The sequence below is a fragment of the Micropterus salmoides genome, unplaced genomic scaffold, assembly GCF_014851395.1.
Source record: "Micropterus salmoides isolate LMB-PRFRI ecotype aquatic unplaced genomic scaffold, ASM1485139v1 Ms_hic_scaffold_12, whole genome shotgun sequence".
In the NCBI taxonomy this organism is placed as follows: Eukaryota; Metazoa; Chordata; class Actinopteri; order Centrarchiformes; family Centrarchidae; genus Micropterus; species Micropterus salmoides.
In genome coordinates this window covers 31,750,055-31,763,093 of record NW_024040263.1, presented here as the reverse complement: position 1 = coordinate 31,763,093, position 13,039 = coordinate 31,750,055, and the positions used below count along the sequence as shown (strand labels likewise).

The 13,039-nt window shown below is 43.6% G+C and overlaps 1 protein-coding gene across 5 annotated transcripts in view; it reads right to left on the bottom strand.

Moving 5' to 3' along the window:
* Positions 1–13,039, bottom strand: part of LOC119899812 (microtubule-associated tumor suppressor candidate 2-like) — a 65,444-nt gene that overhangs the window by 6,251 nt on the left and 46,154 nt on the right. For all 5 annotated transcript variants that reach the window (XM_038714592.1, XM_038714594.1, XM_038714591.1 and 2 more), the window contains exons 8-12: positions 10,126–10,244; positions 8,907–9,254; positions 3,951–4,017; positions 467–590; positions 219–309 (exon numbers count right to left, since the gene is read on the bottom strand). In XM_038714592.1, the coding sequence (XP_038570520.1) occupies positions 219–309; positions 467–590; positions 3,951–4,017; positions 8,907–9,254; positions 10,126–10,244 (749 nt within the window). The remainder of the gene's footprint in view (positions 1–218; positions 310–466; positions 591–3,950; positions 4,018–8,906; positions 9,255–10,125; positions 10,245–13,039) is intronic.

The window sequence follows — 13,039 nt, the reverse complement described above, 5'->3', positions numbered from 1 at the left end:
TTTTATTGGTAGTGAGTCTGAGCTGCTGGTGTTGTTACTCTTCTGTTACTACTGTAATGCATCAAACCTATAGATTCCACAGGAATCCTTTGAGGAGGGGCGGATGGGGTCTCTGAATGTTGACTCAAAGGTCCAGCAGAGACACTGTCAGCACAACAGGAGTGACAGCAGGAGGCATGATATTTGACTGATTGCATGTGTTGCGTTTGTGCTCTGACCTGCTGTTCCATCAACATGCGGCATTTGTCAGCCTCCTCCTGGTACGTCTGGTGGACTTTGTCCCACTCTGTCTGGTAAAAACTCCTCAATCTGACACACAGAGGGACATACAAATTGCACACAAATTACATCCAGAGAGCAGTAGGATGAGTGCAGGATTGCTTTCATTTCCAAACAACAGTGTGATAACACCGAGGAGGTTCTCCTCCGCAACTGTGAGCACGTCACACAGAGGTGAAAGCCACACCTGTCCTCCAGCTGCACCAGCTCCCCCTTGTGCTGCTCCTCCAGCCTCCTCAGGGCCTCTTCTAAGCTGACGCGCACCTCCTCCTTCTCCTTCTCCAGATGCTTGCAGCACTGCGACGACGCGACTGTACGGAGAAGAGAAGAGCAGGAGGGAATGTTAGTTTGCACTCCAAGCACCTGGACTCCCATCAGTTACAAATGTCTCCTAATGACCAACAGCGGTAGAAAACAAAACCCACTGACTAAAGGGAGCTGCAAGACATATACAAGTGAGGTCCAGCAAGCTAAAGGTCTTGGATCAAGTGCCATTTTGCGAACAGTTAAATAATCATCTGTTCCATGGTTCCACCTGCTGGCTGAGATCGTTTGCAAAACAAGAAAAAAAGAGAGAAAAGAATGAACTTGTTGGAAATCAGATGTTTATTACACAACATAAGACTCCAGATGTGGAGTCCGTTAGCATTCATAAAGCTACTGATTTAACCTTTTATCATTGATCACAAACAAACATCTTATCACATTATGTCACCACGCGGCACTGAGACGGGACATGTCTGGAACAGTCAGTGTCTCAACAGGTAATGAAAAACAGATTGAGAGTGAGTGAGTGAGTGAGTGAGTGAGTGAGTGAGTGAGTGAGTGAGTGAGTGAGTGAGTGAGTGAGTGAGTGAGTGAGTGAGTGAGTGAGTGAGTGAGTGAGTGAGTGAGTGAGTGAGTGAGTGAGTGAGTGAGTGAGTGAGTGAGTGTGTGTGTGTGTGTGTGTGTGTGTGTGTGTGTGTGTGTTCCTCAGCATTCCCTGACAACCACATTCCAGTTGAACTACTCTATACGGCAGACACGACATCCAACCCTGACGCATCTGCAAGTCAGCTCAGAAGTATGCAGCGAGGTTCGTTCTTCTCATGACTAATTTAAACTCTCACAAGCACACGCAGGCTTCCCTCCGCCTCTGCCCATCAGCACACGCCATTTTGATTTATGTTTCTAATCTGAAACATTTGGGAAGACGTCCAGATAAAGAACAGAGCACCTGGACCACCAGGACCGTCATTTTCCCGGCACTTACACGGTTCACAGAATTTGACACCGTGATCCATCTCTCAGTGCGTTGGAGCGGCTGAATCGATCATCCGGCAGGGACGAAGGGATGCCGTCACTTCAAAGATAGATTTGATCAGAATCCAGCCCCTATACACACACACACACTGGTTGTAGCTGTAACAGAAATATTCTAACTTATATAACTGTGGGGCAACAACTGGCCGTCTCTGGGACAGTTGCTGCCTCTGAATGGAGCTGTACAGTGCGAGTGCAAGCGCCTGTCACTGCGGTGATGGAGACAAAAAGCCAGCGGCAGCTGAGAGCAGCTTGGACACAAGCTCGTTCTTTATCATACACACTGTGTGTTGTGTGCGACAGCAGGTGCTCGGCAGGTGGCGGTGGAAAACAATGACATCATTTTAGGAGAGAACCCTCATCTCCCCAGCATGAAAATGTCTGCCTGGCGGGGTCACTCTTTAAGTGACCACGAGTGAGAGCTCTGATTGGTTGTGTTAATTCAGGTGCAGCACGAGGAGCCAGAGGAACCTGACTTTTCCACAGACCACCTGTCTCATGTACTGCAAGTTACCAATTGCTCACAGCTAGTGAGCAGGTTTACGTTTAAAGTGCCGATTATTTAAGAAGAGACTTCATACGCTGCTTCTGACTGATCTCTGACTGTATACTTTTTCAAAATTTCATTCATTCCAGGATAAGAGAGACCTGTGTGGTAGCAGGGGAAGTGGGAACCCTGCTCTGACCCTGATAGTTGCAGCAGTTATGTTAAACTAACTCTCCGGTGTAAAACTCTCACACAGCTCCATGTGTGTCGTGACAGCAGAGGTCTATACGTCACTGACATTCCTCAGCTCTGTGTGTAAAGAGATGAGCCAAAGGTCAAACACGCAGTAAAAGAAAAGCATATAGTCGCTGCGGCTCAGAATGATGGGCAGAGGGAAAGTGGAAAGGCGGCGAGAGAAAGTGAACAGCACAGGCTTTCAGGATGTCTGTGGTGCCTGGCATGCTAAATTTAAGATGGCATTCAGAGCAACTGTGTGTTTATTTGAATATACTTAAATTACAGTCATGGTTATTTTTAACATACTCCTATGTATGCGAGGGTGTGAGTGTATATTTCTGTGTGCATTCATGCATGCTTTAATGTTGCTATGTAAATAGAGTGCATGTGAACACGCACTGCGTAAGGAGGTGTGTGCGTGTGTGTGTGTGTCACTGCTGCGTGTTCTGTGTACTGTAGGTATGTGTGTGTGATCTTTTATAATCCTGCTGTGTCAGCCAAACTGGTAGAGCTGTTATCGATACGATACACACTCCCAGCTATCTGAGTACATACATATTGGTATCAGTTAGTATTTAGGACACAAAGTGTACTGTTATTTCCAGTGTACGTCAGATAATGTGACCTAAATGTTCCCCAAATAGAAAATTTTAATCCCAGGAACACACATGGGAAATGTGTTCTTGTCTAAGATTGTGAACTGAATTGTTGGAAATGCTCCTGAAACTAACCATCACTTTAAGAACCACAGTATTTTATGTATGCATGACGTCTTCCTTGAGTGTTTTCTTGTATTTTCTTTGTAAACACATTGTAATCATCAAGGATGAATTTGTGCATTGTCTCAATGAGGGTTAAATGACAGGTTGTCAAACACCGCAGAACTACTAGGAACACGCCTCAAAACACACACACACACACACACACTCTCAGACTAGACGAGGAAACTGATCCCTAATCATTTTCTGAATACCCTCCAGCAGTGCCAGGTGACATTCTGCATTATTGGGAGGGATCATCTCTTGTTATTGAAGTCTTACTCATCTGCTGCAATTATGTTGAATGTCCACTTAAGTGCTTTGACTTTGAGATGGTTCTGAAGGGCTGTGGCTGACTGTGTGGAATTAACAGAGGCCTTTGTGTGCTGCTGCTGATCCTCATGCTAGTAAACTTGTGGCTTTAAAGATGGGGGAACAGTCATAATTTTAAACATCAAGATCTATTTATATCTGACAAATAGTGTCCATTAGTGTTTTGTGCCATATTGCCATTTCTGTTTGTCCTGTAAAAGGACCAGATCCAACCCTGTGTGTCAGATAAAATGTGGAGGCTGCTACAAGCAGTCTTCGATCGTTTAACTTGTCTGTAGTAATTACACTAATGTCTAAAAATCTAAATCCTAACGACTTACTGATGTTAATGCATGACTTACTAGACCTTGTGTACACATAAAAAAAAAACAGACATGTTGACGGGCTGTGCTGAAGCTTCTCTTGCTCTGAGCCTTTGCAGTTTTGAATGGAAGTTGTTCCTTTATAAGTTTCATATATGCAAATGAGAGAGAGAGAGATACCCGCAGGCGTGTGACTTGGCACTTAGTAGCATGAGTGTGGGCAGAAATATTCTCCTCTGAGGCGGCACTTACCCAGCTCGTCTCGGAGGTTTGCCAGCTCCAGCGACAATGCCTTCTTCTGCTTCAAGGCGTCCTCGCGCTGCACAGAAGAGAAGATCAACTCTGCTTAATTAGGAGCACAGATTGATAAATGCACACTATATTCTACATGGAGGACTACATAGTGTGCTAGCTTAGTTAACCCCAACTTTGTTAACTTCATGGAACATCTGTAAAGGCTAGTTGTGGTTGGAGAGGCAGGGTTGTGACTGGGAATGCAAAACAGATATAGAACAAATATTAGAGAAAGCTTATGAACGTACATTGACTGGATCCTATCTTGTCCTAAGAGAATCAAGAAAAAAAAACATCATGGCGGCAAACACCCAAGTCCTGTACTGCTCACACCGGCAGCTGTAACTGACCTGAAAAACTAATGAAGTCAACTCCAGTTAGGAATAAACATCAGAAGCACACTAAAGATAAAGGCTGTTTATATACAGTGTTGTCCATTTCACTCTCTACCAAGCTGCCGACACCAGAACACACACACACTTCAACATCACGAGGTGCGAAAGTGCACAAAACAGAACACACATAGACCAACGTTTGATTTTATTACCATAAAATCTTCTCTCACACACACAAAATACCAGCAGCTTTACAACAGGAGTAGAGCAATTTACAACGGAAACCGAGCGCTTGTGCTCCTGCCTTCTTACTTTCAAACACACACAGAGCCGTAAAGTCCATCTGTTGTCTTAGGGGTCAACAAAGAGTGGGAAAATAAAGCAGAAGGTACAAAGACAGCCTGTAATAGTGACCAAATGTTTCTAGTAGTGAAAGAAATATGAGAGATGTATGAGACTGATAAGAGTTCAGGCACCGTTCTGGCCTTGGTGTCATTTTTCATAACGTATCCGTGACATTCATGATCCAAATGAGGCGGTGTCATGTTTCCCTAAACATGGAGTGGAAACCAGCAGCTGATGTGATCTGTGTGTCAAACAAGGCGGAAAATATATATCGGACCTGATGTCTGTAAAATCCTAATCCCCCAACTTCTCCACAGCTCTGACTGAAAGGCCAACAGCAGTGAAGAGAAAAGAGAGCAGCAGCAGCAGCAGCAGCAGCATGAACGTAAAGCAGAAACACATCTACAAAACACACACACCTTGCTTTTCTTCTTGCGGCGATGAGGGGGAGGCTTCCTGGGCTTTGCATGAGCTTTGCTGGCCATAGTGCCCATGTTTCAGAGTGGAGACACAAACGCACACTTCAAAATGCGCTCCTCTCTCGTTTCTTCAGTCCTTTCCCTCTCTCACTGATTCCCTCCTCTATCACCAGAGGACGATACAAACTGCAAACACAGACTCTCTCTCTCCCTCTCTCCTCCTACTAAACGCTTCTTACTGCTCGCTCTGCCACTCCCACTCCTCCCACTCTACCTGTTCACAACAGAGCTCCCTGCCCTCCATCTGTTTCTCCTCCTCTTGCCTGGACTCTGTATAATAGAGGAATGCGAGTTATTTTTTGCACCGCCTTCCTCTCTTCATGTCGTTATTCTTATCTCCCTCTTTCTTATTCCCTATCAGTCGTTTACACACAAACCGGTGTGTCTGCATTCAGCTCGTGCCTCTCGTCTTTACTCATAACCTTCTAACTAACTGCGTATTTCTTTGTCCTTCTGTCAGTTTACATTACATGTATAATGATTATTAGTTTAAATTAAATAGACTAAAGTTCTACGGCACTGAGGAGAAGAACAAAAGCATATAAAGACTTTTAAATTCAGATTCTCTCTTTTCTTGCTCTCAAAGTACACCAGAAAATCTTGCAGACGCCAAAATGATTTTCCTAAAATGTTATTACATTTTTGTCTAGTTTGGTTTCAAAACAATATCAATGTAAAGAAGAGAAGTGGAACTGATCCAGCAAAACCAAACACGAAACCTGGCATAATTCAAGCAGGTAAATTCACTCAAAAAGAGACTTGAAGCTTTAACAACAAGTTAATTACACCCTAACAGAGTTTCGGGGTATCCTTTATACCTCTTGTTGCCAATAACCAAAAGGTAACAATCACAAAGTGTGCTCATTAAAGTCCAGACCCCTTTCACTAAACCAATCAGCCCCACCTCCGCCCACAGCCTGCAGGGGAAAGCAGCACCCAGTTTATATTCACCAGTCACCTTTCAAGTGTGTAGAACTGATTAGATAGCATTGGTATTCATGCTTAGATAAACACACACACGCTCACACTCAGACACACAAATCAAAGAGCTGCAGGGCATGAACTGCAGCTGCTGCATTCCTCCACCCCTCCCTCTCTTCTATTCATCACTCCCCCTTCAGCACCTCTTTCCACCAGGCCGTTCATCTAATCAATAACCCAGTCGGGCCGGCTCCTGCGCTGTAAACATCTGAGCGCTCCCTCTCGGCTGAACTTTAAACGCTACAATGCCACACTTTCACAATAAACTGCTGGAAAATAGGGCATTCATCCCAATACATAAACCCATTATAATCAGGCCCTGATTCAAAAAAAGCCGATGCTGAGAGTTATGTAACAGTTAACAGTCACACACATAGATGTGTGTGCGTGGCCGTTACTGCTGATAACACGCTATACTACAGATAATGAGCCACTTTCCCTTACAGAGAGACATGCAGCAAGGTAACAGCTGTCCTGCGCTTCTCACACTCACTGAGGACAAGTGTGTGTCTGTTGTGCGTTTGCGAGTGTAGAGTATGTACATTTTCATTATCATGATAGCAAGAATAGAACACAAGTCACTCTCAGTATTGTTTGCATGCTGTTTATTATCAGTAGAGGGTCACCTGGCGTTTGTCACTGCTGTCTTTATATTTTTGAATGCTGTGGTTTCATAAGAATGTAAAGTAACTTAACAAAACACTATAGTTGTCCCAAATTTGACCTTCTCTTACCGTCATATGAATAGATGCCATTTTAGCTCAGACCTTTACTTCTAAACATGAATGGTACAGTTTTCAATCTGTATTTGTGAGAATTAGTGGACAGAAGAAAGTGACGGTGGCCAGCAAGTGTGTGTGTGTGTAAAAACACCGTGAGGTCTCGCTAAAGGCAGTAGTGCTATTCTACCAATGTTCCCCAGACCCCTCACCACAAAATTAAAATAAAAACCTCACCAGTTCAGCCAGACAGACCTAAAGAGACGTGGAAGAAGAGTCAAAGTGCTGAACTCATATTGTTTTGACCTTCAGTCATATTTGTTTTGATGTTATTATGCGACAAATATCACTCCTTATAGGTTTAAAAACACACAGAGAGAGGAAACTGGTCCACTGAAGGGTTTCCACTGGATACGGTGCGTCCAGCTGTGTGCTGTATTCATTTTTATGCTCCACAAACATAAAACCACTAGTCCCAATAATCAGACCGCAAATATTTACTGAGCAGCGTTTCCATGTCCGGGACTCTGGTTGACACATCCTGGTGCCTGAATGGACCAATCAGCAGCCTTCCACCTGTGATGAAGACGCATCATTCAAACACATACTGCACCACTCATGTGATTATTTATGTGTGTGAGTCCATGTGCGATTAGTACAACTCAGGCCGTGAACACTCGTGAAAAGTTTCAATAAACTAAAACTCTTCTCAGCATTTCAGCAGGCTTCTCTGAAGACTGTGCTACTAGCACTTTAGAACCAAGCTTTTTCTCATCTAAAGAGTCATTTATTTACTGATTAACGGCGATTGACAAAAAAAAAAAAAACAGATAAACAATGAATCCTACTTTCTTGTGGTGTTTACATAAACAGCTGGTTTTCTCCTGGCTCTGCGCTTCTGGCACTTCATGCCTGAGTTTACAGTCGCACGTGCAGTCACAGGATGGCTGAGTTGTACTAATCAAACATGCAAACACATGTGGGACTTTAAGTGTATGTACGGGCGTCTTGTCCTCAGTGACCCTTTCCACCCCCCCCCCCCCCCCCCATGAGGGAGCAAGGTGTGAACAGACACACCCAGAGGTGGGGTAATGTCAGCTGTCGTAAACAACCCCATCATAGCTGACAACAGGCACTTATGGTAGGTAAAGCAAACCACAGCTATTATACACAACACACAGAGAGAGAAAACAATCTGAAATTAACAGAAACCTCTCACTCACACATTCACAAATCCATCACCACATCAGCGTCGCACAGCAGCAGGATTTTCCCATGTTGTTGTTGTTCCTACTGGAAGCTGGGTGTGGACAAGCCCCTCCCTGCTGCCTCAATGCTTTCTACTAAAAAACAGCCAGCACCTTAAATTGCCACACTGCCATATCACCAACAACTGCTGAGCTTTAATTACAGGTGACTTTGCTCTAATTTGCCAAAGGGGAAGGATGGCGTGCAGATAAGTGATGGTTTCCCCTCATTTAGCCCCTTGAAGCGGCACTAGACCATATGGTAGTTACATGTCCAAACACATCCACCTTATCTGCCTTTAAAGTGGCGTGGTGCTGCACCCATTACCCACCCACTAAGTGAAACACTGTAGATCCAACCCGTTTTATCAAAACACAGTATTATTTATGAGGGAACAATCACTAAACAGGAGGTACAATGCTGGCAGCATCCAAGATATTCTCTTTAACAGCAGAGCAAGGTCAATCCTGAAAAATTAACTGTTCAGCCACACTGTTTTATGTCACTGTGTCACAGTTAACCTGAGAACAATCCCCTCATTAAAAGTTAAACAAACCTTTAGCTTGCCAACTAGCCAGCAGGCTAATAAGGCATAGCAACTAATGTTGGCCTCTTCTTGATGCGCTAAACGAGGGGGTACGCGATAGTTTGTTGGTGCAGCCGGTGTAGCCCTGCAGCTACCAGGATAACTTTGTTCACGCTGATGTTTTTAATGATGTTTAAAAAACCGTAAATGAGAGATGGAGGCTTTCCCTCCACAGTAGGTAGGGTGAGTATTGTTTGGTGAACATAAAAATAATTGAGTACCTCAGTGAAGAGATGTTGGATGACTGTAGCCAGAGCCTCCACTCTTTTATTCCCCTGGACGAGCAGCTTCCTCAGCTGGCTGATGGCCTGGTTCTTCTTCTCTGCCTGCTCTTTGCTCTGGTGCTGTTTAGTCGTGACCGTCCCGTCAGCCACCGCAGCCCTGACTGAGTTAGGCTTGAATGCATTATGTAGACGGGATCCTGTTTTGGGGCTGGATCGTGAGCCTGTTCTTGCTTTGAACCCCAGACCAGAGGCTCCAGTGGTGCCTGACCCAGTGTTGGTGGCATCAGTGGCAGGTACTGGGAGAATCGGCGTCACTGGTGCATTAGCGTTCACCACGTCCGGTGTCTAGAAATAAAAAAAAACACACCACGTAACGTCGTCAATGAAGACACTAATGAAAGAAACCTGATTTTCATTCAAATATATTAGTTCCAGCTTAAAAACTGAAGAAAATGTCTTAAGATAAACCAAAATAGAAATCTACTCTTCACAACGTTAGCACGCAGTCAGTACAGCAGGATGGCCACTTTTTAAAATGTAGAACCACATTTTGGAGATAAAGTCATTATATTATATTATCTTGTTAATGAGAAAGAAAATATGTAGTCAATAAATGCATATAAACAGAGAAATGATCCAACACATATTATAAATAAACATGTATTTTGCTGCACTGCGTCTGTCATGATTTTGGTTTTGAGTGTTGTAATTTCCCGTTTTATTTTTTTACTCCTCTTGTTTCTGATCATTACGCCTCCTGCCACGTGGTTTCCTGCTTGTTTGATTGTCTGCACCACTCTAATGGGTTTCACCTGTCCGTCGTTATGCTTAGGTCTATCTAGTATTTAAGTCTGTGTGTTCCCCTTGTTTGTTGTCATACATCTTTGTCACCAGGGACCTATACTACGAAACAGGATTTGAGCTTCAGGTCTAAACCTAAGTTTTCAGTCGTACGACCGTGGTTCACTTCTTACGGGGTTACATCGCCATGGTAACTTATGCTGAACGGCTAACCTGCTCGGGAGAAGGTTATGTTCCAGATAAGAGATCAACACTGTGAAAAGCAGAGCATACTGACAAATCAGCTCTCTAGGAAAATGACATCACCAAGACCCAACGCAACTGTTTTATAGGGTACTGTAGGTGATGCGGAGATGCTTTTGTGTACCGGTATCATCCTACAACACTGACTGAGGCACAAAAGCCTTGTACTTACCTGGTCAGGTGGAGGTTGTTGCTGGTTCTGGTTGTTTCCTCCTGCAGGCTCTGCTAGCTGGGAGCTGCTGTTGGTGTTTGCGGGTCTTGCCGGAACCTCCCGGGGGTTGTTTTTGTCCACTGCAAGAGAATGGCGTCCTCTTAGTGTGTGGATGACAGGTACAGCATTCAACATGATGTCCATACACACACACACAGAATACTCACTCATTCCATTGACATTAGAGTAAATAACACGCTACAGCAGGGTCAATACAAAAAACTACAAACACTTGTTAGCACAGTAACAATACATGTGCATAACCACTAAACTAAAGAAAACCAAAGAAAGCACAAACACACACACGCACACAGTGTCGGACAGTCTAAAATACAAAAACCCTCTGCGTGCGCGCACACAAACAAACACATACACTCATCTCATACATTCGCTGTCATCTGGTAGGCTAACTGAGAATACGCCCTATTGACTGTTCTAGGCAGAGACCGATGCATTATGGGATTTCATGGTAATGATGGCCAGTCTGTGTGTGTGTGTGTGTGTGTGTGTTGGCCTCTGAGTGCGCATTAAGGAGTGCATTACCAGAGACAAAGCAATTAGAGAGATCAACACACATCTTTTCTGTCTCCTCCTCTGCTCTCCTGTCCTCCACTTCTTCTTTCCCTGTAGCCCCCCCCCCCTTCCCACTCTCAATACAATGGGGATCTATTCGCATGGAAAAACAGTTTAAATTGCTAAAGCAGCGTTAAAATAATACCATTTGCAGAAGAATTGTGCGATTAAAAATACAAATGAGTAAAACAAGATAATAAAATAAAAATATGTCGCAGATATGCCCCACCTCCTCCTCCTACGAGTATTTCTAATGTTGAGAGCTCACTGTGCTCTTTGAAGTTAATAAAGTAAATGTTCCTTATTTGACTGAATGTTTTAATGTAGGAGAAAGTGCATCTCAGTGACGACAGTCTTTTTTCTTTTGGTTGCCATGGTTTTGTGTTTTCGTCTCTGTGTGAAGAATTCAGTTTGTCTCCGATTTTGACAGCACACCTGTATTCCAAGTACATTGATTTAATCATCCCCCCCCCCCCACACACACACACACAATGTAACGTGCCAAAAAGAGTTCAAAGCTTTCTTAAATAAAAGGATTTCTTGCCCTCTTTTGTTTAGAGTACATGTAAGTTAGTGTGAAGGGAACTGTAGACATGGTGCTGTGTTTTGGGAGTTAATCAACTTGATGTTTACTCAAGATGGACTGTTTGTCAAGGAAATCTAGTAATCTTTTATTTGGACTATTACAGATTTATTTACCCAAACAACTGCTGACACAGATGCCACATTAATTGCTAGGGTCTGATTTGTCCCCACTCTTACGACTGGGGGAAATATTTATTGGTAGTCTGACTGAAACAAAGATCACTGAATTTCTTGAGAATAAACCTTAATACAGTCATCAGCAACACTACCAGCACAGCCAGTAATCACAGACTGGACAGACGTCTCCAAATGAAAGTCAACAAAAATCACACTACCAGCTCATAAAGTGCCAAGGACATCTAACAGTCTCTCCTCGCCCACTCACCGTAACACAGACATGAGGCGCAAAAAGCCTCTAAATTATTCAATATAAACCAGTCGACTTTGATAAGATGTGAAATCGGTTTTCTGAGCAGTGCAACCCTGCAGGACCACGAGTGTTGTGGTGTTACCTGATGTTTTGAAGATTATTTCTGAGGCCTGGGACCAAGGAGTTATAATTTTCGCTCTCAGATTTAAGTTTTATCAACAGCTAAATTCAATAGGTTTTACATGAAGCCTATGGCATTGCCAGATTTCAAGAGAATCATTTGGAAAAAGTCTCGTTTCATCCTTATGTAGTTAAATTATTCTGCACTCAATTTACACTTAAAATCCAACTTCATCAGGATTTTACTGAAATCAAATACGTCTGTACGTCAGTGCTGGTGCTCAGGCCTGGCCAGCCAAGTCCTGAAGCTAGTAGTGAGTTCCTTAAAAGATACTGCCACCTACTGGCAGCCACTAAGCAGAGCATGCTGGTCTATATCAAGTCTGATCAACCAGAGCTGTGATAAGAGGACACGGGTGAGGAACACGAAAGGTCAAACATAATTGAAATGGATTTGGACTGCGGTGCACTTTCGTATGAGTGTGATTGGGGAACAGAGAATCATTAGTTCACACTGACATTTGAATTAAAATCTGTCAAACGCTGACACACTTTAAACAGACTAGTCAGAGCATCAAACGAGAAGATGCAAGCTTCCTGATCGCTCTTCAGCCTGCTGCTGTCTTATAGAAGGACACGCAGACTGCAGACCAGTTAGGAACACTGATGTGAATGAATGCTCTTGTTGCAGGATGCAGGGCTGCTACAATGATTCTTAACACTGATTTACACTGTTGGTGCAAAACAAGGTGACTCTGTCCACTGGTTTAAAGCAGCGATCTGCTGTCACTGCTTTAAATTGTATAGTGTGTGACCATAAGATTAATCAATCAAAGCAGCAATGCACAATGCATTTCTGTCATATGTGATCATAATTAGACATGTTTCTGTAAAATAAAGGAGGAGAAAGAACATATTAAAACTGTAGCATAAAATGAATGAGGGCAGAGCAACGAGGGGTTAAGTGTCTTGTTCAGGGACACAACGGTGGATGGGTCACAGTGGGGAATTGAACCTGGGTCCCTCACACCAAAGGCATGCGTCTTATCCATTGTGCCATCACCATCAGGGGGCAGTGGTAGACTGGACAGATGGTTGCAATTCACAACCCTCACCACTAGATGACACCAAATCTTACACAGTGAACCTTTAAAAGTTTCAGAATTAAAGTGAAGCTAAATTATGAATACATATAATGTCCATTCTACACTTGCAAGGCTGAATGCA